Source organism: Lonchura striata, chromosome 10 (genome assembly GCF_050655825.1).
Source record: "Lonchura striata isolate lonStrDom1 chromosome 10, ASM5065582v1, whole genome shotgun sequence".
Lineage (NCBI taxonomy): Eukaryota > Metazoa > Chordata > Aves > Passeriformes > Estrildidae > Lonchura > Lonchura striata.
Genome location: NC_140712.1, coordinates 13,185,836 through 13,211,268, shown reverse-complemented (window position 1 = coordinate 13,211,268; position 25,433 = coordinate 13,185,836). Strand labels below are relative to the sequence as shown.

General features: G+C 40.1%; 1 protein-coding gene across 2 annotated transcripts; it reads left to right on the top strand.

The window, feature by feature from the left end:
• The first annotated feature begins 986 nt into the window (after positions 1-986).
• On the top strand, positions 987-25,433 carry SCG3 (secretogranin III). 2 transcript variants are annotated; one of them, XM_021537453.4, is made up of 12 exons: positions 987-1,216; positions 1,904-1,956; positions 2,504-2,549; positions 2,632-2,847; positions 3,859-4,001; positions 5,117-5,278; positions 5,585-5,762; positions 7,598-7,714; positions 18,545-18,628; positions 19,230-19,358; positions 20,748-20,816; positions 24,873-25,433. In XM_021537453.4, the coding sequence occupies exons 1-12, from the start codon at positions 1,132-1,134 to the stop codon at positions 24,989-24,991; spliced, it is 1,401 nt and encodes a 466-aa protein (XP_021393128.3). In that variant the 5' UTR covers positions 987-1,131; the 3' UTR covers positions 24,992-25,433. The 2 variants fall into 2 exon arrangements, with proteins under 2 accessions (XP_021393128.3, XP_021393127.3); XM_021537452.4 differs by having other exon boundaries at positions 20,748-20,828.

Sequence of the window (25,433 nt, the reverse complement as noted above, 5' to 3'; positions counted from 1 at the left end):
CCCCGCGGAGCGGGTTGGAGCAGACGCCCGGCAGTGATTCACGAGGCCCGGTGCGGGGCCGCCGTTCCCCCGCTCTCGGCTGGGTGTGAGCGCACTGGGGCCGCCGTTCCCCCGCTCCCGGCCCGCTATGAGCGCACTGGGGCCGCCGTTCTCCCGCTCCCGGCCGGGTGTGAGCGCACTGGGGCCGCCGTTCTCCCGCTCCCGGCCGGGTGTGAGCGCACTGGGACCGCCGTTCCCCCGCTCCCGGCCCGCTATGAGCGCACTGGGGCCGCCGTTCTCCCGCTCCCGGCCGGGTGTGAGCGCACTGGGACCGCCGTTCTCCCGCTCCCGGCCGGGTGTGAGCGCACTGGGACCGCCGTTCCCCCGCTCCCGGCCCGCTATGAGCGCACTGGGGCCGCCGTTCCCCCGCTCTCGGCCGGGTGTGAGCGCACTGGGGCCGGTGTTCCCCCGCTCCCGGCCCGCTGTGGGCGCACTGGGGCCGCCGTTCCCCCGCTCCCGGCCCGCTATGAGCGCACTGGGGCCGCCGTTCCCCCGCTCTCGGCCGGGTGTGAGCGCACTGGGACCGCCGTTCCCCCGCTCCCGGCCGGGTGTGAGCGCACTGGGGCCGGCGTTCCCGCGCTCCCGGCCCGCTATGAGCGCACTGGGGCCGGCGTTCCCCCCGCTCCCGGCCCGCTGTGGGCACAGCCAGGACCGCCGTTCCCCCGCTCCCGGCCCGCTGTGGGCGCAGCCAGGACCGCCGTTCCCCCGCTCCCGGCCCGTTATGAGCGCACTGGGGCCGCCGTTCCCCCGCTCCCGGCCCGCTGTGGGCGCACTGGGGCCGCCGTTCCCCCGCTCCCGGCCCGCTGTGGGCGCACTGGGGCCGGCATTCCCCCGCTCCCGGCCCGCCGTGACCCCAGCGGGGCCGGCGGGCGCCGCCAGGCCCGGGCGCTGCCCGCACCGCGGAGCCGCGCATGCTCCGCGCCCGGCCCGCCCCCCGCTCCTCCCCGTGCCCGGGGCCGCCGGCGGGGCCGGGCTCGACCATTTCTGCGGCGCGGGGACGAGAGGCCGAGCCCCGGGCAGCCTTCCCCGAGCTTCAGCACCGCGGGCCGGACAGCGCCCGCCGGGCCGGGCCGAGCGGGCGGCGGCGCGGCCATGGGGCTGGCGCTGGCGGTCGCGCTGCAGGTGCTGGCGCTGCTGGCGAGCCGCGGGCACGGCTTCCCCAAACCCGCGGGCACAGGTAAGCGCCCGCCCCGGAGCCCCCTCGCCCTCTGCCGCGGCTGGGGAAAGTTCTGCGGGATAGGGATAGGGGACGGTAAAAACTTTCCTTCCACTTGTCTCAAAGCAATGAGATCCTAAAGCAACAATATTCCAGGTGCAAGACGGCGATCACTGAAGCTGCAATCTAATATTAAAGTGCAGGGATAGGTGCTGCTAGAGCTCTGAATTTTTTTCCGTCTTTTCCAAGCAATGTTTTCATCCATCCTACAGCAGCGTCTGCACAAGTCTTTGCTTCTCCCAGTCTCCCGCCGTATTCTGGATGGAAGAGATTTTTAATCTCTTGGTTGTGCCAATCCGATTATTGCTATTTTAGTCAATCTCCTCTGGCACTTTTTTGCCAATTCGTGAGTTTTCTGGCTAGAAAGAGGTTGCTGAGTCTATATCTGTATTTCTGTCTTCTGCAAAATCTCTCCCTCTGCCCCAATCATGTTTTGTTTAAAGGTTTGACTTTTTTTATTGTGTTCCCATTTTTCTAGGAATGCAGAAAATTTTTTTGCAAGGAAAAAAATAAAGGATGCAGTTGGCATCCTATTAAAGATCTCATGTTCTACTGGAGAAAATTATAAATTAAAGAAAAATGTCCTGTCTCTTTGTAGTTGCATGTATCATATAACTGAGTATATACGTGTGTGTGTCTTTATTCTAGACAAAGCTATACACAACAGACAATTAAGTGTAGAAAGACCTTTGGAAGAACAGGTGAGTGAAATAAAAAATATTTACTTTTTTTTTTTTGTGGAGTTCCTATAAATATTTTTAGCCTTTTAGGTACTGGATCCATGAATATCATGAATAGCTAATGAATGGGTAAACAATAAATTTGCCAGTAAAGTGATTATTGATGGGGTTAGATACAAAATAGGGTTTCAATAATTTTTAAGAACTGGCATATAGACTTTCACTCTCCAGCATTCTAAAAGCAGGTTGTTAGCTCCAACAGCTCACAGATATGCCATGCCTTTATACTGACATCCTATGGGAATATAGCATGAGCTTGGAATGAAGAAGGAAAATGTAACTTGCATTTATCTGAAAATGCAGCTTCTTGTAATATCTGGTTCTGATCAGAGGATGGGTGGTACTGATGAAAGTGTCCAGTGCTTATTCCTGTTCTACTTATTCAGGCAAACTTCTTATTAAGAGTGAAAATCATTAAACCCTCTGCTAATACTGATAAATTAAGAGATCACATATTTTATTCCTTCAACCTGTTTGCTGTTTTGTTTGCTTTATTTTTGTATATTAGATTGCTGAAGCTGAGGCAGACAAGAATAGGAAAATAGCTCCCACAGGTAAAGTTTTATAACAATACTCATAATGGTATTCAAAGAGGTATAAGATTTTACATTATGTTGATATTGATATATTTTCCAGAAAATAAGCCAGAGTTCAGGAATTATTCCTTTGTTGATGACCTGAACCTGCTGAAATCAGTAGCAGAAAGAGAAAGGAATGAGAAGGAGAGGGAGTCAATTAGAAGCTCTTTGTATGAACAGCAAGAGGCCATTGATGATGCAGACTCCACCAAGAACCGCAGGCTTGTGGATGACTATGACTCCACTAAAAGCGGGCTGGACTATAAATTCCAAGGTATTCCATAATCTTTCAGTGACTCTTGCAACCAATGCTTTCATGAATGTCGCATTAGCCACTAAATATGAGTTCTATTTGTTACTGGAGTGCAGTTTCAATTATTTCCAGTTGTGGAAGCTTGTTGTATTACAGTTGGGTTTTTGAAACACAGTACAAAAGAACTGCTCTTGATTTTAACAGACTTCCATGGAGGAAAGTCTAACTGTGTAATTTGTAATGTCTTTTAGCAATTTAGATTTGATGGAAGGAAATGGGACATATTTTTGGATTAAAATATATTTATTCTGGTTTGTGAGGAAGAAGCACTTCTATATGCAGCTAAATCACATATATTTATTTCAAATATTATGTGCAGTTTAAGGTAATTCTCATAATCACAAACCTAGAAAAAGTTACCAAATGCCAAAGAATATTTGCCTTTGCTAAGGAGTAGTTAATTGACGTGTAGTTTAAGTGAGTCTTCCGAGAATTTTAAGCAGCATTTAGCTCAGGATATTTTTAATTATATCAAAGTATGCTGATCACAGATCAAAGCTCACTCATTGTATTCCCTCTCCCATTGTCATGATGATATTATTTGCCATAGGTAACAATTACATAATTAAAAGTTAATTTGCTGAAATTCAAACAAGATTATGTGCCATTGTCGTGAACTGTTTTGATCTAAGTGGCCATACAATGAAAATAGATACCAGCAAGACACATATAAATGGATATGGAAATTCTACCAATATTTTCTATAAATGGGAAAGTAAGCTCCTAAAGTTCATCCCTGCTCTTTCAGAAGAGCCACTCAGAAAGAGATTTTTCAGATGCCGAAAATTGACACAAAGAACTTTTCCCTGTGACTGATTTAATGGCTTGTAAAATGTGTATCAAAGTATATTCCTAATGTATCTAAAAATACAGTTTTGTTCTGAAGAGAAAAAGACGTGAGAAAACGATTTTTTATGAGATGTTTAAATGAGTTAGGATGGTCAGCACACAGTAAAACTGTAATCCTTTCAGATGACCCAGATGGCCTCCATCAATTAGATGGCACTCCTTTAACTGCTGAAGACATTGTTCAAAAAATTGCTGCAAGAATTTATGAGGAAAATGACAGAGGAGTGTTTGACAAGATTGTTTCAAAACTTCTAAATCTGGGGCTAGTAAGTATCCTGGTAATCATCATTTAACTGTGTTTTGGACTGAATTAATGCTCTTTCTAAAAGCAATTCAGATGCACACTTTGTCTGAAGCGAGTGGGACTCAGGGTCTAAGCAATTTTCTAGAGCTATTTGGGCTTGCTGGTTAAGCTCTGCAATAACATTGTTGTTTCTGTGATGTCTTTGCAACAAAATGGGCCAAACTGCAGAATGTTTCTGATGTTGAAAAAGCATTCACTGATTGTACTCCTCCCATCTCTGTCCTCATTTTTCCTTTAATTTGTCTACTGATTTTCACTGAGTGCTTTTCTATTATTAATTTCTTTTCTGTACTTAAGGGGGAAAGGTCTGAGCTCATTCCTATCCACCTAATGCTGATTAGTGTAATCAGTAAACACATCATGTTGCTGGCTAGTTGAGGATATTTTATGCTACTGGTTTTTAGGAAGAGTGGATTTGTCTCTGACCTCTGAATGTCTCAATGGCTTTAGCCATTGCCATTTGGGATCTTTATATTTTAAAATACTCACCTTATCTTTTGAGCACCAGATTTTGCAGCTGAGTATTGCACCCCGCTGATTACAGAGGGAGCTGTGGGACAGCTGCATGGGAGAGTTTTGTTCAAATGACAGCTGTTATGGAGCAAAGAGAAAACATTTTAATGATATCATAGAAAGCTGTTTGCTTTTTTCCCATTCTGTATTACTGAAATTTGTTGTAATTCAACTGCCCATAGATGTGTTGCAGAGCATATGTATTTCAATATACACACACACAGGGAGGTGCCACACTTGCAGCTCCATCTTTCAAGCTGCACTCCACTGTGTTAAGTCCTAAAGAGGTTTGGTTTGAAGACTGTATGTGTGAATGGGTGGGATTTATGTGTACACACAGATTAGATGTGTATTTCTATGTATATATGTTAGGAGTGTTATAAATGTACACACGCTTACATGTCTATATGTACACACAGCTATTACACCTAACTGGCTGTGCTCAGCTTTGAAGCAAACATAGAGCAACCTGTTTTCATATTGATATCAGGTTTCATATTGATGTTAGATCTAGAAAAAGCACAGTATCTATCTTATAAGTACTCTGCACAAATATTTTAACAGATCACAGAGAGTCAGGCCTATACCCTGGAAGATGAAGTGGCAGAGGTTTTACAACAGCTAATTGCAAATGATGCAAAGGATCGTGAGAAGGAGTCTGAAGACTTTGATTACCCTGCCAGCAGAGCAGATAGTGATACAAAAGAAAAGCAACAGGAAAGAATGGTAATTTCTTAGCTAATAATTTTGTCTTGCTTGCCAAATGGTACAAGTACTGCTCTCTTTAGGGAATTGTTAGTTCAATCTGGAAACAAGAGGTGTTCTTAAAGAAATTCTGTCATATAGAAAAAAGAATCATGAATTACTTTAAAATTTAAGCCAGATGTCAATTGAAATAATTTTGAGAAAATACTATAGTCTTCACCTTGCAATTAGGACAATGTTGACATGAGGTTGTGTTTTGCTCTATTAACTCTATCATCAAAAACAATGTGCTTAAAGATTTTTTTTTTAATTATATCTTATGTGGAGACACCAAGCAAATCTGATCAGGATAGTTTCATTAATGGAGAAGTTGATGATACACTGGATAACACATGGTCATCATCTAATGTGTTGGAAAGAAGAAATGAGCTGCCTTCTGAAGATAATTTCGAAGACCTCCAATATTTTCCAAATTTTTATGCATTATTAAAAAGTCTTAACTCAGGTGAGCTTCTCATGTGGTTACAGAAATATTAGGAAAAAACTTTAAAAATTAAGATTCTCTGTTTTCTCCTCTTGTCTCTTCCCCACAGCTTCCCTAGTTGCAAGAGACCATGTGCTTTGAAAATATTCTGCAAGATATTAAACTAGTTGATTGGATATTAAACTAATTTGATTAGTGATTTTGATGTCAAAATACTGGCAGGAACAATACTCAGAACTGCAGAGTGTGACCTAGACAGCCCTTCCCATCTTGTGCTGTGTGATTCAGGAGTCCTGAATTCTTTTAATTCCTGTAAGGACATGACAAAAAGCTGGCAAATAGTTTTCCCTGGAGATCTTTCCAGTAATTTCCATGTCTTCTAAGCCAACAGAGATACAAGTAAGCCACAGTAGAGTCCTCACAGTGATGGTACCAGTAAATGAGTGTGAGCCTCCCAGCCTTTCCACAAACCACAGGTTTGCTGTTTATTGCAGTGAAAGCCCTGCATGTCTCTTCCTATTCCGGTGCTGGACATCACTGTCTTCCAGTTATTGCAGGCAAGATTGTGGCTTCTTGCCACTGCCCACACCATCCTCTGCAGCCACACACACTCTCTAACTTCTGGAGGGATGTGTGGGTGGTATTTTGAAGATCTCTTGTTCTGCAGCAGCATTAATAATTGCTTCAAGTTGTCCCCATGTGCACCTGAGTGGAGAGCTAAAATGAAAAACCTGAGGGCATATTTTGCTCAAGTCCTATCGACAAACTTTAAATTCTTCTTTCTGTTCTTTTTAATTTTCCCATGGCATTTCTGCACGCTAGTTCTTCTCCTTTTTCTACTCACAACACAGACAGGCATGTTGGGTTTAACAGGTTATTAAGCCAACAGAACCAGGTCCACTGGCTGCACATCTCCTGCTTTATGTGTTCACCTGTCAAGTTCTATCGAGCTGGAGGAGAGGGATTCATTTGCATCCTAGAGCTGTGTGTTAAATTGCAGGCAGCAATAAAAAGTCTGTTCAGCAGCTCTCCAGAGCGACTGGCCCTCTGCCAAGGCTGGGAGTATGTTTCTGACTGTCCCTGACTGACAGTGCCCCTGGCTCTGTTGGGTCCTTCAGTGACAGCCTGGGCAGTGGGGAAAGCTTTTGTGGCTGTGATGGGGGAGTTTCACACTGCTAATGCAGAGAGAGCAGTAATATTGTTCAGCACATAAACACAGTGGGAACAGAAAAGCTAAGAAGCAGGTAAGTGTGGGCAAAACCTGATTATTTGTATAAATTTTTTTTTTTTTTTGGTATCCTATTCTAAAGTCATGATTCTCCCAGCTGTGTAATGCTTTGTTGTCCTAGTATACAAGTCATGGAATTGTCCAACTAACAGTCTCAGTTGGGAAACTTTATATTTTTGTCATTGAACCCATGAATCTTATAGGAGAAAAGATCTCTTTCATACACAGCCAGACTTAATCTATTTGACAAACAAATAAAAGAAAAATTACATACTGTAGAAAACTCTACCTATATCTGTTCTCTGACCATCAATTTGAACTGTCAGATCACTCCATCATTGTGTGCTTAGTGTTCCTAGCTGTAAAATGGAATTAACACCCTTGGCCTTCCAAGCCAGTGGTATTATGACATGGCCCCTCAAGACAAAAAGCTATAAAGAAGAACCTACTCCTGATGTTTTAAAGTATATTCAGCTGTACTTTGCAGGAACAGTTTAAAGAGAAACATGTATGTAAATTCTCATTCTAATCCAGCACAGCATTTGCTCTTTTAATGAGTAGGTCATTCTTGATGCATGGATTTTATACAGTTGAAGGTTGACTAGTTTTGCCTTATCCCCTCATACAGAGACAGAGACAAAAGAGAAAGAGACCTTGATAACTATCATGAAAACCCTGATTGATTTTGTGAAGATGATGGTTAAATATGGAACAATCACACCAGAAGAAGGAGTTTCCTATCTTGGTGAGAGTACATACTTTATACAACTGTTATTAATGGTGTGTTCGTCCTCTACCAACAGTGATAATTATCTTCTCATCTTCCTTGCTCTTATGAAACCTGTTTCAGATTTGTTCATTGAAAATACTAAAGCTTTTAAATGATTGATCATTTCCTACAGCATTGTTCAGTTCCATACTGCTTTAATATTTCCATCTAATGAAGGAAAGGTAATATATCAGGTATGCATTTAGAGTATTATTACACTTCCATATCTGTGAAGCACAATTTATTTCAATTACTTTATGTCAGGGGATTATTAAGGTTTTCTCTGTTCTATTCAACTGGATTGGGTACCTGCATTTCTCAGAAATAATCCAGCACTACAACTCCTTTAATCTCCCACTGTAGGTAGCAGGACTAGATGGAACCTAATGCTAAGTTTTTCCATCAAGTAAAACTCCTTCCATCTATGAAGAGTATTACATCTTGGCACAGGAGTAGATTTTGAAGCACTCTTTCCTGGATCCATTTTAAAGTCTGTGGTTATGTAGGTTGTGTAAAATTGTTACCATTTCCTGAAGAGGGAATTTGGAATGGCCTGGCTTGTGTCTCACACACCTTTCCTGGCTTTGACAAACTCTCTTCTATTCACTGTAGGCAGCCTGTCTAGTTAAACAAGTTGACCCACAGAAGAAGGGCTCATCTGTACAAACTCTGCACAACTCTATCATTTTTCTGAAGTATTTCTGGTCTGGATTAGTCTAAAAAGTTTTTGTTTGCATCAGGGCAATTTCTCAGTTTCATAAATCAGCCTGTCACAGACAGAGGGCTGGCAATGGTCTTTCTACGTTGCAGATTGATGAAATTGTAACTGTATGGATTGATTATTGATTAGTGGCCTACAAAAGATCCAGTGAATCATGACTCACATTCATTCATGATTGCACCTCTTCTCTAAAGAATTCATATCTGACCAAGAAATCTCCTTGAATTTTGGAATATTTGGACAACTTAAGCCTCAGTCCAGCTCTTTATTTCTCTGTCTGCCAGTACATCTAAAGAAAGACGCACAAAAAGAAATGGTTGATTTTAAGTACAGTAGTTTTCAGTGTCATTCTAGAAATGAAGATACTATGGCTTGATCAGATATTACCAAAACTTAATAGACTAAATTCATCCCTGATGCAAGACCATGCAGATAATGGAATTACACTAAGAATGCCTTTTTCCTGCTAAAATTCAGGGCAGTCGTTTACATTGGCTTTTGTTTGAGCAAATAGATACTGTAACCCTGGAAACAAATTGCCTCGATGACATAGTACAGGAGGCAAGGATTGGGTTAAGAGTTTGAGAGGTCTGATTTAGTCTGGATTTAAAGTAAGACTATCAACTGATGTATCCAGACTCTGCCTTGCAAATGAGTGATTTATGCAGAGATGGATTTTGTGCTCCATCAAAGCAACTTACTGTAGTGGAAAAGCTTTCTCATAGATTCTCAGATTGCTTCTGTGGTATTCTTTTCTTAGACCTGCTGCTGAGAAATTGCTTTAAAGCTGACCTTCATTTATTGAGCTAATACTCTCAAATAATGAGGAAGAGCATCCACAGGAGTGTGTTAGCTTCTTGCATTACCCTTAAGCAGGGCAGCAGTTTTATTGCCACTCTTACTGAACTAGAAGTTCTATACTCTGTAATAGCTGGATAGGTACTGTGTATCTTGGTGCAGTTTGGATTAGGGATTAATACACAGCTGTACTTATTATAGCAGATAAAGAAATTAGTATGAATATATATCAGAATAAAATTTGTAAAATCAGTGTAAAATTTGGCAGCTTTTTGTTGCTTCCTCAGTCTATAATCAGTGAGCAGATTCTGTGCTACTTGGTGGAAAATACCTACTGGATCTGTGCAGATGGATTACATCCTCTCTCCATTTTATTACAGTAAGAAAGTGCCTAAATTAATTTTCCCCGCTCTGTGACTGAAGCCATGCATAAACTAAGCCTCTGAATTATACATTCAAAATAATAAATTATTTACTGAATCAAGTCACAAGGTGCAGCTTTTTTGCCTGTCACAAGGGTGCAGAGACAGTGAATTTGAATGCATATACCAGTAACAGCTGGCTTGGGATATGGAGGCCACAGCATTATGTCATCATCATTGCATATTACTCTAGGGGAAAGTATTTTGCTGCAGCAGTGACTGATGTTATTTGGTTTAGCTTTAAGTTACAAAGGGTCTAGCTGCAGTGTGGTGCAAGAAAAATACAAGATGCACATACACGGAAACAAAAGGAATAAGTTTATTTTTTTCAAACATATATTCAATATTGTGTAATACATATTTAAAAGCTTTCCATATGCTAAATGTAACCTGTAACAGAATACAGAAAGCCCAGACCAGCATATTCATATATATGAGTGAGGAGAAAAAGTAATGCCTACCTTTCACAGTATGTGTTCAGAAAGTATAGCTCTGGAAGCATTAAAGAGAGCCTGTAACAAACTGAGAGAAAATGCGTGTTCAGCTGAGGTGCAACTTATTTGATAATTATCCTGCTGTAGCAAAATTCCATCATTCTGCTTTCTTAGCTGTGAATGCTGTTAGAGAAAGCAAATTCTTCTGTGGAGTGAAAACCTCATTATATGTTTCTAGCCTGTTCAAAGGCTTTCAAAAATCTTTCTAGAAAGACCATCTGCCCTCTCAATATTGAAAGCTGCCTTTAAAATAGTTTTTTTCAGTTAAAAGAATGGACAAACATGGTTTGGTACAGAAAGCATAATGTAGTAAATTATGACATGGGATCTCAGGAGCACAAATGGCTTGTGAATTAGATCCAACTGTGGTATTAATTTAGCACCTTTGGGTTTGTTGGCAGCATCCAGCAAGTGCCTCCTGAAGAGCTGAACTCCTCTTGCTTGCAGCCAGAGGCACAGGCTGCTCTCCCTGAACAAGCTGAGTTTTGGGAAGGGCTTGGGACTGAAATGATGTTGCTGTTGGCAAGGGTGCAGTGGCAGAGGGGAATGGAAGTGTTGGAACACTCCCACGTAGTGACCAGGGGAAAGCAGCAAGAGGCTTTCAGATAAGTTATGACTGATTCAGCATAAAATATTTCATTATTCATGGCATTCACAATATTGATATTGCACAAATAGCTGATACTGATGCATAAATATCTGATACTCTATGCACAACTGAAAGGACAATATCCTTCACAGTGCTGAGTGCTTCTAGAGAAAAAGAACTGTCTGAGCCAAGAGCAAAACTCACTTTGATTTCAGCAGAGCACAACAAGGCATGCATTGCACAGATACTTGTACTGTTTAAATATTAGTTTGTGACTTAGATCACATTTTCCTTCTGTCTGTTGAGTAACGTGATGGAGATTCACTCTGATAGCTTTTCCATCAAAGCCATCTATCACAGACCAGATAAATATTAAAGAAAAGCTTCATCTGCACCACACAAAGGATTTTTTGTATGACAAGTGACTTTCCCTGTATATGCCAGGCTATCTAACTAGTTTTAAAATGAAAGCATATCAGTCCACTACGATCTTGATAAAAGCTCTATTTATAGTAATTACGTAAACTGTAGTTTTGTAAGAGATTTATTTTAATAATATTTTTGTCAGCTTAGAAACAGGAACAAATGGTTTCAGCCAGTTTGTTCAGATACTGTTGTAAATCATCTCCCCCTAATAACACCAAAATAATGAGTGATTTTTAGAACCATTCTAGGAAATATTTGCAATTAGAGGCTTGAGAGCATAAAAATACAGCTTTCAGAGATGATAGACTTAAAGAGACACCAGTGTGTTTATATGAATCCTTTTTATACAGTAGATTAATTATATTCTCCTGCTGTGTGCTGATTACAAGAGTAGATTTGTAGCAAATGTATTCATTGCCACCCCAACCAAGTGAAAAGTATGCTACTCAATAAAATATTACCCTAAAAATGCAGATTAGTTATGTGCACATTGTAGCCCTGTGTGGAGTTCTCATTTATTGATTAGTACATGTAGCATGAAGTTTTGCCATTAGCTGTGTCACGGATACATTTGTGAGATAGATAAATACTGTATCTTCCACAGCTGGAGAAAAGAAGGGGGCAAAGGACTGAGAAGAAAATTAAGAACTCTGTAGCTTTGCTCTGTCTGAAGGGGATCCCACTTTTTACCTCCTTGTGGTCAATTATTTAGCAACAGGGTAGAACACACAGCCCACAGCAGACTGGTTGAGGAGCAAACCCCCATTTATTTAGGAGAGAAATAGAGAAATCATTCCAGCTGATCAGAGTGCAGTTTCAGTCACAGCTGCCTCCTTCACTAGACCAAAGCAAAGCCACCTCTCACACCTTCTCCCTTTGGCTCTGACTCACTGTCAGAATCCACCCTGTCCCTGTGACTGAGTAGGAGGTTGTGTTACTTGGAAATGGGCACAAACAGATGTCTCTGTTTACCTTTTCCACCCTCACATCATTTGTTCTTTGTGGACAGCAGGGGAGAAGACCAAGCTGCAGGACACATGAGCAGTGGGAGAGGGACTGTTCATGGGGAGCTATTGCTGAGGAGTATCAGCACTCATTTGTTTGGTCCTTTCCTAAATACCAGTTGGGATATTGTTTTATTGTAACACTGTGTTTTAGGCAGACTGAGGCTGTGTGAAAGGGGAAGGAGAAGAGGCAGAAAGTCTCCTATGTTGATTTTTGACATGTCCCTGCCTCTCCATGCTAAGGAATATGAAATAGTTGTTGAGCCTTTTGCATTCATTCTTGGTACCTCCCACAGCTCCACTTCTGATGAAGGCAAAGCCCCATTGTATGCCAGTGCACAGTAGCCACAATCTGGCCTTTTTTTGGGAGAGGAGAACTTGTTTGAATAATGTAATGCCTGAAGTTCTCTTCAGCACAGATGCTGCAGGCCAAAGATCTGATCCTGATATTTATTTCGTTAGCCAAGAACAGGCAGAGAGCCAAGAGTGTGAGGCAAAGAGCAGATCACAGCCCACACTGGCATCATCTTTCCTCTCCTCACTGTGACCATAAGCTGATGCTCCCTGATGCAGACTGTGATTTCAGAGGGTGAGGGAAGGTGTGGCTAAAGCAGAGCCAGAGGCTACAAGTGGAATATGGACAGTGTCATGTGGACCTTTTGTTCATTTTGACCTGGTCCATGAAGGGCACTGACAGTATTTCATGCAGGGAACCATTCATGCATAATACCATCTTTTTATTTTTAAAAATCCTTTTTTACCAAAGGTCTCTTTGTTGCTACTGTAAGTTTTCTTAATAAACATTAAATTATTTAACAAATTTCTTCCTACCTTAATTTTCCTTTTGATGATTTTCCTTACCCAGTATTTATCATGTGAACGATGCATACAGCTGCCAGTGGGAGTTATTTAATTTCAGGCAGCTCTTTTCTCTGCTATTTATTTTTTATCTGATGAACTAAGGTCACACAGATGCCAGTATAATATACTCTATCTGAAAAGTAGAAATCAGAGATACCTCAGATGGTGAGAGTGGGCTAAATACTGAGGAGCAGCAGTGATTCTGTAAAGTACATGCAAATAGTTAAATCCAAGTTGAATTTGCATGGAGATAAGCTAAAATGATGGAGGGACAAAGAGTGTGCAAAGATCCCAGGCAAGACTGGAATCTAGGAAGTTTATTGATTGCAGATCTCACTGCGCCTTTATAGCTGTTCTTTCTGTAACCTCCTCCATGTCTGTCCCCTGCTACTTCTGCATTTAAATAAACACATGAATGTGTTTTTTTCTCCACTACTTAGATCTTATCTCCTATTTTTCCCCATTCAGACTCAGTGCATAATAAAACAAATGCATGTGGAAAGTCTGTGACCTCACAGTTCTCGAGAACCAGGACCACTGCACGATACAGGAAATTGGGCATCACCTGAGGGTGACATTGTGTGTGAGGGCATAGTATTTTTCAGTATCCATAGGTTCTAAATCTTCTCAGATATGTTTTGGGAGAGATCCAGGAGTTTTAGTCTCACTAATTGCTTTTCCCACCACATTACATGACTATCAAATCATGTGTTCAAGAATCCAAATAAATCTTTTACAGTTCATTCCTTTGCTTATCACTGTCTGCTGTTTAAATTTCCAGTAATTTCTTGCAAATATATTCCTCTTCTTCCATTTCCCTTCTTCTGTGCTTTCCCAGCTGGATGGAAATCTCCATCTTCTTATAGTATCTTACTTGACAAATATATTGCTTGGTTCCTGAAAATCTAGGTTTTGCACCCTCCCAGGTGGTTTGTGTTTCTAAAGGAGGGCAAAGCTTTTCTTTTTTCTCACTGTATTTAATAGCTCCATAAACCCCTCCCTACTCTCTGAATTCAGAGCTACTCTGTTGACAGTTGAGCACTGAGACCGTAAGTTTGAGATGATTATGTGGGTGTGGGGTAAAGAAAGTGTCACTGAACGTTTAAAACTCCATCCCACTCCTGCAGGAGAGGCAGCTCTGTGCTGCTTCAGTCCCAAGCCATCATGCTTGTTAAGGGCATGCTGTGAAAACACATAAAATATGTGCACAGGCCACAGAGCAGCTCCAGGATGGGAAAGGATTAGCAAAGGACTGCGCCACACAGTTCTAAGAGACCTGCAGTAATGCAAAAGAAATGCCTGTAGAATATTAAAAGGATAAATCTGAGAAATAGCCTGTGAGGTAGGGAATTTAATATTTAAGAATGATAAAGGAGACTTGGTCAGAGCTATGTTTACCTCAAAGCACATCTATTTAATTGTGTTTTGCTTTTGGAGTTGCTTTTAACCTGATTGCCAAGTGATACTGTTGCTGTCCTAATTTCAGATCACTCTGACCATCTCACTGTAATCCCTTTACAAGTGATGCCATGACCTGGGACTTGCCACCTGATGTGTCACTCCTCGTGTCAGCATTAGGCTTCAGACACTCTATCACAACAAATCAGTCAAACAGGAATATTCAGAAAGAAAATTCCCTGTCTTGACATGTAAGGCAGGGAGTTAGAGAGCAGCAGGAGATTTGCAATGCTGAGACCCATCTGTAATTCCACAATGGAGGAATTGATCTTGTTGGTCACAGTTTTAGTAGTTTATGTGACATATTCTTGATACAGCTATAGCTGACCAAAGGTCAAACTCTGCTTTTAGCTACAGTGGGGAAAATCCAATTGATATTGACAGTTCTTGGACATGCACTTGTTCAAAGAATTAATCACATATACTCTTCCCATAGAATAGTCCCAAGCAAATGTTGAAATGTCTAGGGATTTTTTTACAGATGGAAAATGGCCTTGCAAACTCTTAAGGATTGGCTACTGCAGGAGACAGAAAAGCCCTAGGAGAACTGTGGTTTCTTAATGCCTGAATGTCACACAAGCAGTCATCAGCACAAAGCTTTCCAGCTGAAGCAGCTGGAGTGTATGAACTCATGAAGTAAACTAATTTTTAGCTAGTGTTAAAAGTGATCTTAGGTACCTTGATGATCCCTTTTCTCCTTTAATAATCACAGTCTTTTTATGCTGTATGAAAACAGAACAGCAAAGCAGGTCTTTCTGTGGAGATTTAATGACACAGAATCTCAGCTTCAGTCAATTTGGTGAGGATAGAATGTGAAACTGCCTCCCAGGTACAGGATAATTAGGCACTAGAAAAAGCCCTTTGCAGGAAAATTTGCAAGAGTCTGGAAAACACCATGAATCTGTCTATTGAGAAAGGTCCATGTCAGTCTTCCATTAAATACTCAGATGGATATGTTAGTTTCTGCTGCTCTAATAGGAGCAAAGTAATTTAATTTGTAATAGTTATCACGTAGTATCTTTTCCCATGGATTTGGAGGGTGCTACCACAGTACATTCTCCCAGAGTAAAGATAAAACATTCTGGGTTTATGCAGTTCAGATTTTGGATGCCCAACTTGAAGGACTTTAGAGTTTCAAAACTGCTGGGAATTTGCATTTTCAGGTGGAAACAAAAGCATCTTTCAGTGTGTAGGAACTGGGCCTAGGATGTCTCAGAAAGCCCAAAACAGAACCCTCCTGCAGCATGAATGCTTCAGTGAGTCACTCCAGATCAAAGAGCAGTTAGAAAGTGAGGAAGGCAGAAAGCAGATCCTGCGACTCGGGTATTGCTGGGATGATGAGATTATCCTGCTCTGCGGAAAGCTGCCGCCAGAGCACTGACCTATTTACCAGCGCAGGTCACTTCCATTAGCTCGGTAGTTATTGTCCCGTTGTTTTAATTAGTGCCATTTCAAATAAGTGGCCGGCTGTGTGGAAAGGTCAGTACCTTTCTAAGCTCTTCCTCCGTGCAAATTAGGTTGCTAAGGAGATGACAGCAGAAAAGTAATCAATCCTTGTTTGACCTGCGCCAGGACAGCGGTTGCTTAGTGCTGGCCGGGCACAGCTCACTCGGGAGGATGATTCACCCCATCGGTGTAACCCAGAGCAAACACTGCTCAGCCCTGGCCTCGCACACATGGCAAGGACAAACATGTTTTGAAACAATACCAGCTGTTAAAGCACTGCTTTTGATCGGGGCAAGAGCAATAAATCCTGTTCAGGAAGAACTGGGATTATCTGGCAATATTCTCTCAAGGGTACACATGTAGGCACATCAAACAATCCCTTCAAACATGGACTCTATCACTCAGGAAATACAGCTGATTATAAATGTTCACATCCATGCTGATGTGCCATCCAGCTGGCAGGGTAACATCACTTCTCTTGTCAAATGTAGTGCCTGTTAGAAGGCCTGTCTTGAAAGTTTGCCTACATCCTTTCTGACAAAACAAAGCTTTGAAAATGGAAATGGTGATTATGGTATTCAGTCTGGCTTTAGTGGCAAAGCTCAGGTCATTGGCATTGCCTTAATACACTTCATGGGGCTGGAAAGCAATTCTGTGCTCACAAAGGAGTGATGGTGAATTCACATGAAATTGTTACCCAAATCAAGGGACTCAGAGAAACTGTACAATTCCTGAAGCTATTTATAGAAGTGAATAAATGATGGAAGAGTATGAATCCCATTGCCTGCTGTAGCACATGCTGTATGTGGATATATGCACAACTTTTAAACACTACAATCTACTGACAGAACAAAAACTTTCAGAAATATTAGTATCAGATATTTAAATCAAAATATGTCTTGTCAGGTTATGAATCTATCTTGTGATGGAGTCTTTATTTCCTGCTAATAGAAACTTACTGCCTAAATGCAGACAGTTTAAAAGAAGAACATGAAAGGAACTTATGAATCAATGCACTTACATACATGTAATATTTTAATTTTCTAAATACTTTTCTAAAATACCATGTTTATACTTAAAATTAAGCCTAATTGAATAGAACATGCTGGATTAAGCTCCAAAATCAGTGACATTTTTGCATTTGCATGAATTAGTGAAGGAGAATAATCTATTCGTTTGAGTTTACAAAGGGTCTTAAAATAAACTGAAAGGGATGTTTATGGTCCTTGCAATAAGCTTCAGATCAAGTGATTAATGAGGCATCAACACCACCACTGTAATTCTAGTTTGGTTTTTATTTCACCAGGGTGTCTGATCCAGCTTGTAACACAGCCCAGACCTGTTTTGGTTAAGGCATATAGGGCAAGGTCAGAAATCACATTCTCACCAAATGAGAATAATCACAAAACCCCCATGATGTGATGTAGAATTGGGAGGGTGCAATCAGGCATTCGATGCCATGGTTCAGTTGAGGTGGTAGGGCATGGGTTGGACTCGATGATCTTTAAGGTGTCTTCCAACCTAGTCATTCTGTGAATTCTGTGAAAATATTATTAGCCTTATTATATCTATTCTGCCACAGTTCCCACATCACATACTGAATATTTCAGCTGTTTATGTAAAAGGAATTTTGATAAATTTCAAAACTAAGTCTCTCAAAAATACACACTAACAAGATATTATGTATGCAATTTTGAATCCATGTTTAACTGAACCTTTAAAAGATAGTAAAAGGAAGGAAAATTCTACATCATATCCATAATATGACTGAGGAAACATGGCAGGTTGTAGGTGATCTGTATTTTGAATATCTACTAAGTGTGGTACCAAAAGGAATTTTTTCCCACATAACCATACAATGTTTATATCTGAAACATCCATCTTTATAAAGAGATGCTTTTACTTTCAAATTAGATTAATTCAGACCTGAAATTTGCATGGAAATACATTTTCTAGTCTTCTACAGCTGTATACATAGCCACAGCTGTCTAGTTGGTTTTCAGGTAAATGCTTGACTTCAGCAACTCTAGAAACTATTTGTTTTCATCTCTTCAATTTACATGTTTATTTCATTTAAATACAATTTAAAACCTTTTACTAGACTTTTTTCCTAATGAAATCATATAAAATTGAGACACATAGGCAGTTTGGGGTAGTGTTTTCCCACCAAGATGAAGCACATATTTCATAGTCTTGTCTTTTTTGTGAAGTTAATTAAAGCCTTTCATTGTTTTCATCAGAATAAATTGCTACAGACAGTCATTGGTATTTTGTGACTTACATGACTGAAATATGGAATATGATACACACTTTTACTGACTTTATGCATGTTGGCACTATTTGGTACTCATATTGCCATGATTCAGTTGTTAATATTTTAAATAAGATTGATCAATATTCCATATAGCTATTTGTTTGTTCTTTTAGCATTGTCTCTGCATTAATTGTTCAGGGGCAAGGATGAAGGCTGTTCTTCTAGATTTCTATTTACCATTCACACTGGTGTTGGGGAGAATGTAGTATGGATTCTGCATGTTATCCGTTGGAGAATAACTGGGGTTTGATTTTGTTTTGCCTTGATTTCTAGAGAACTTAGATACAATGATAGCTGAGCAGACAAAGAAGAAGCTTGAGAACCCTTCCACTAAAACCAGGACAAAACTAACAGCAGGTACTTGGTCTACAATTTTCTTTTTCTGGAATAACACTTTTTGAAACCTATTCAGTTAAAAGTATTTAATTGCTTTGGCAGCCAGACTACTTGTTAAAACCACAGTTTCTCAAAGACCTGTATCAAGCCATAGCTTGTTTGTCTAAGCACACAACTAGAGAGAAATTTTCATTTAATTACCCAGTCTTTGAGAAGCATATTCACTCTCTTTTTCCTCACTGGAGTCCAGTTGTTACACATATACAGAAGCAATTTGTATCAGTGCTTTTTAATACTAAAATAATAATGAAAAAGCATTATTTGTCAACTTTGAACGTTGCAAATGCAAATTTCATAGAATTTTTTCTCTGCACAAAGAAATGTGCCTTTGCATTGCAGTCACCTGTATTCAGCTATTGGTTTGTGAGAGCAGAAACAAACATTCCTCTTTCCAGAGGTTTGGAGGAGAGATGACCTTTAGGAACCACTTTGAGACAGGCTCCAATGAGGCTCTTCCTCAACCAGCAGTCAAAATTCTTTACTTGCCAAGATTGTATTGATGTGATTGAGAAATGCTCCTGGACATTTGACACGACATTGTTTGCTTTTGTTATTTCTTTAGACAAGAGTAGTGAAGAAGCAGACAGTACAAAGGAAGAAGCAGCTAAAATGGAAAAGGAATATGAATTTTCAAAGGATTCTACAAAAAATGAAGGACAAAATGCAGCAGGAAGCAGTGAAGAATCCAGAGGTACAGAATATTGCTTTTCCTCCAAGTGATTGGAGTATTTTCCTCTTCTTGATATTGATTTTCCATGGTGTTAGCATAAACATCTTCAGCCTATAGTCACTGGGAGTCAGCAAACAAGAGCTTCATTTGGAAGTGTACTTATCTGCCAAGTTTTAAACATATGACACTACATCCCTTGCTGAGCAGACATTCACAGAATTCATAGACCCTTTTAGAGCAACATGAAATGCAGTTTGATGCAGTTATGCAAAGAAATTTTGCTTCTTTGCATCTGTGGCTTTTCAGGATGGCCAGAATATTCAATGTCTGAGAGGGCCCATTGATTTCTATAGTTTGTGTTAGAGCAAGCTGGTACTCAAAGGCAGTGAAGAGATCTGCAGTGATACAATTCACATTTCCCACTGTCAGAGGTTAAAGGTTGTCAGTAATCAACCTATTTTATGTAACACTGAAAACATTACAGTAAGTTAGTGTCTCCCTAAGCAAGGGTAGCACAGTAGTACAGTTATTTTTGTCATGCCTCAGCATGACAAATAATGCCACGTGCTGAATTACACTGTACTGGCTGAAGTCTCCTGGGTGCAAATCAGCTCCTCCAAATCTGCAGGGGACATTGTGCCTCCTTATTGTGCTGAACTCTTGAAGGAGAATGTTTGTGCAGAAACCTTCCAGCAAGTTCTTATTGCAGAGGGTCCAGCATAGGTATCTGCGTTTTGTAATCAGTTGGTTAAACAAAAGTGTTTCTTTTGCAACGCTTTCTGCAAAGCTAAGAATTCAAAATCCATTAGCTGGAATATTTTCTTAGGGGCCCTATTAGGTAATCCTTGTACTAATTGTGTCCTGTGTGCTTTCTGGTCCAAAAATAGCCATCACTTTAAATTTCAGCTATAACAAGGAGTTATCATGGTAATTTTAACACATCCTTTTTTCAGTAAATACAGTAACTATATTTCAAGTTGTCTTTCCAAAATATCACAATTTTAGGTTTGCTGTATGCTGCTAGTACTACTGTATGGAGGAGTTTTGATACTGAAAGCTCTCAGCTCTAATTAAGTCATTCCTTGCTATCTCAACAGCTTTTTCTTTGCTGAACAATTATGATGATTAAGAAACTACAGACTGTTTTTAATCCACATATGTAGTTTCTGTGGATGTCACCAAAAGTTATGTATAAAGATCAAAAAAACATGATCCTAGGTTTGTGTATGACTAATCTTGCACAGGCAACACCTGCTAACCATCTGTGGGAATTTTGCCTGACTGAGTTTGACAGGACTCAGGCTTTAAACAGAAGCTAAGAATAGTTTTAATCTGCCTTTGCTGTGACCAACTTCACCCAGTTAAGCAAGCTGCATCAATCATTGATTTCTCTCTCATCCTTTCCTCCAGGGAAATCTGAGGCGTATTTGGAGGCAATCAGGAAGAACATAGAATGGCTGAAAAAACACAATAAACAAGGTAACAAAGAAGGTATGAAGTAAAAGGTCTTGACATTGGGGTGGGCACCATATGCATTAAAAAGCAAGTAATTTGTATTGTATTGTATAACTTGTGTTATACCTTAAACAATAGTAATGTTAAACTGGGCTTGTCTAGATTATAGTAATCATTAGTGGTGTTAGAGTTAAATAATGCAGTCACATAAAAGTTAAGCCAATGAACATAAATAGTGAGCTAAGGTAGATTAATGTAAACTGGGTGGAATGGTCACTGGCCACAAAAGCCACAGAGACTGACCAGCAGGGAGTTAGTCATGTGCTGTCCACGCAGCCATGGTGGGCTGCCTGCCACCAGGTAGCTGTGTCGGCTTTGTCTGGAGCTTCATTTCTTAGCTCATCATGTTGTAATTACGACTCTGTAGGTAAGATAGATGCACTGAAATGTCTGGACGCGTCTAGAGAAGCTCGGAGCACCTGGCTAGCATGCCTGTCCCAATAGGAACAAGCCTTGTTCCATAACCAGGAACAGCTGAGATCCAAACTCGTGTAATACACTGTAATACATTGGATTACTGCCCAGATCAACTCGAATGACTTGCAGCTCTCGCATGCAAAGCTGCGGAGAAGGGAGCAGCGGCTGAAGCAGCCGCACGGGTTTGCTCACCAGCTGTCCCGCCTCTTCCTCGGGGGCAGGGCCGTGTGAGAGCTGCCGGCAGGGACAGAGCAGAGGCACAGTCCCCTCTTTATTTTTCACGGATCTTTATTCATCCATACCGTCTTTTTCCTCAAGTTCTTATATAAAACCAGCCTCCCATCCCTATTCTCTGCCATGGCCTGCTCTGGAAGTGAAGGTTCCTAGCCAGGGGATCTATCCCTGGGCTATGACTGGCGCCTGGTGAGAAGGATCCTTCTTGCACCAGCCAAGCAGAGGGTGATCCGAGATGAGATTAGCCCTGGGTAATCCATCCATCCTCTCTGTGAGTTGAAGTGTGTATGAATTCCATTTCAGAGATGAGTGGATGCCTACAGCCCAACACATTCATTTTTCTGTACAGAAAGTGTAATAGGAAAGACTATAAAAAAACCCATTCCCATTTCTCAAATTGCTTCCACACAATGGCAGCAATGGTAGTTAGCAGCAGGGCTACATATTTGCTCAAGAGTTTTCCTGCCAATTTTAATTAATGGTTCTGTTTAGCAATGTACTCATTGGTGTAATTAGATCTCCATCACGTGTGATTATATCTCTGTATCACACATAGTGCCCGAGCAGCCCCTCGCTCCTCTTTGTAGTAATCTTTCTTCTGCACTGCTGCAGTCTGAAAATGGCTGTGACTGCAGATCAATAGCATTTTATCTGCCTGTGAATGCATTAAGATATATATATCTGTGTAGATGGATTTTCATTTGCACTAAAATATCTTTATTGTCCTCTGGCAATGGAAAGAGGCCTTAAAGTGAGTGTAAGTTATGACAAAATTAGAATAGTACTCCTACTCTTCTGATACATCATCTTTATTGTGCCTTTTCATACTCTTTATTTTTGTAATATGCTAATTTAGTTCTCCATGGATGATGTTAAAAAAAGTACAGTCAGGGTAAGCTTATCTAACCATGAATGCATTGTGGTGTTTCTTCAGTGCAAGATTAGGTGGTGTTGCTGTGCTCATCAATCATTTCTCCACTTCCAGCTGGCACCTGGGGGCTGTGAGAAAAGTGATTCTCAGAGTAATTAATGTATTAAAATGGCCAGACTTTCCCAGCCTTACTCATGGATTGGGTTACTCACCAAATACTCTTGAAGAGGTTTAGGTTTTCTTCAGGCAAATGTTTGTGGGTCCTTCATTTTGTGTGAATTTCAGTAGATATTATTCATTCAATGACTAATAACCCTGGAAATGCTGATTTGCATTTCTGCAGTTTGGAAGTATCAATTGCCTATTAAGGAGGCTGGTAAGCTTGAGTGGCTGGGATGATTTAACATGCCAAAAGCCTGGATTTTGGACTCACTGCCATTTGTGTCCAGTTTGTTTTGCCTGTTTACAACCTACAGACTCCATGGGCCTGTCCTTGATATCTCCCAGACCTGGCTTGATGCTTGAAACCATTGCAAAATAAGCATTTAACCAATACAGGCAAAGAGCATGAGTGCATTGTTCAACAAATACTTAGGGACTTCAGAGCTTCACAACACTAACAGCAGCCATTTAGAAATGAAAGTGAATCCTGTCATTAATGTAAATGGCAAATGGCTTGATCTGAATATGCAAATAAGAGCTCACTTCATGTAATGCTGCAGCTGTTGCAGGGAATCAGCATCCAAAGCTGATTTTTCTAATTACAATAGATTCGAAATAAGTATTAGAAATTGGCAGCTATCAATTTCTAGGAAAAAAAAACAATTTAAATTGGTATATACAATTATATACAAATTAGCCTGAATTGTATAATATCATAATGGTTGTACTTCCATACAGGATGTTTAGTAATTAAACCTTCACATCTCCACTTAATAATATTAGAGTTAGAAAAAGTATTCTAGAAGTAAAATAAACATAGATATTTTAATTTGAAAAATGTGGATATTCAATTAATTTAGTATTTGTTCTTCATTCGTTTCCATTCCTTGGTATCTGTCAATGGAGACCCTCATTATTTCAAGGTGAATGAAATCTCTCATCCCAGTTACAAAATTGCTCAGTACTGTTTGTCCCTATTACTCATACAGGATTACGTTCTTGTAAGTAATTACAGTAACAGAGCAGACAAGAAATCCTCACCTCAGTACAGCAAATGGCAAAATTCCTGCTAACACAGATATGGAGAGGGCACCTCGGCAGGAGTGAGGAATGTTGAATATAAATTTTCTGTATTACTCATTTGAAATTGACTTATGCTTTTACAAAAATGATCACAAGCATCAATTTGCTTCTTAGTATCTTTCTATTTCTATCCTGTTTTGATCAATTTTTGAAACCTAAAAATCCACAAATTCATTATTATTTCTATTTTGTTAAGAATGCACAGTTTGAAAAAATGTTCTTCCACATACTGCTGTATGATGTTATACATTGGACATTGCAAAATCAGTTTTAATGTACTCTGAAGGCTCCATCTGTGGAATAAGTAATTTAGAATGAAAAATTCAGAATGTATTCATTCTTGTGAAAGATACTAATTCATTTAACTTATAATGGACCTTTAAAACATTGATGTTCTTCTTCTGATTCTAACAAATTAAGCTTTACTTTATCCAGTTAATTATGTCACTGAAACTTTATTGTGTTTGTATGTGAATATACTGAATGTGCTGCCGGAGTCACGACTACACAATAGGTTTCCTTTCTATGTTATTTGAAAAATTGCTCTGCAGTAGAATTCTTTTCATGGAAAATAGTGATGTTCTCCAGCATAGGAAAAATTTATTTAATGCATATGGTGTTAATCAGACTGCATAGATGCACTCTATTGGAAAAGGAGGAAGGGTCTTTCAGCACTCTGTTGCAGATTGACAGAGGAAGATTGTCAAAAACTGACACTAACACTGTCACAAAGGCTGCTCGCTGCAGTAGTTTGCAAACCAGAATATCATGTTCTGTATAAAGGTAAATAATTGTATTATTTTGATCTATTTTCAGGGAGTTGCTTTCATGAATTTCCACTACAATGGTAGTAAGTTGGAATTTTACTGGGATTTCAACTGGAAATAGTCTATTTAATACTTTCTTTTGATTCCATAACAGCTGTGAAAATAATAGAGCACAACAGCTTTTGCTGTGCAGACTAGAACATCAAATCCCTGGACTGGAAAATGTTCTTGCTTTAGCATTTGATAGCAATCAATCAAGACCAAGAGATGATTATTTCTCTTGGATAATAAAAGCACCATGGTGTGAAAAAAGAGTTTGTGCAGATGCTTTAGGTTTTTTTATATTTTCACAAGCTGCACTTAGAGAGAATTCTCTTCATGTTTGATAAAGTGCATTGGTTGGATAAACCTTAGAATGACATTGATTCTTAGGTGAGGCAGTATAATGGCAATGACTCATTGTGCAAATGAATTCTTGTTTTTCAGACTATGATCTTTCAAAGCTGAGAGATTTCATTGATCAGCAAGCTGATGCTTATGTGGACAAGGGCATCCTGGACAAGGAAGAGGCTGATGTAATTAAACGCATCTACGGCAGCCTGTAAAACGTTAGTGACTGCCAAACCTGTAGAAATCTAGTCTAGTTTCCCCCACTCCTGGCTCACTGACTTATGATCTGTTAATTTGAGGATATCATTAGAAATGCTCTGTTTACATTGTACTGACAACTTTAGACAGAAATTAAGAGCTGTAGTGCTCCGTTCACTTTCTGCATAATGTATTTTCCTACATTTACAAATCAACCCTAAACACCAAATTCTGACACTGAATTTCTATTTGATAAGGAAAATATTTCTGTAATGCTCTCTTTGATTTATTGTTCATGTATGGTTTACTTTTGTAGCTAAACCAATCATTTCTGATGGAAATTTCTTTTAATGCTACATTTTTTTGCTTTCACTCAACAAGCTTTCTATAGATGCAACTATGTAAAGGGCATTATTAGAAAATAGTTCATAGTTCTCTAAATAAAGTATTTGAAAATAA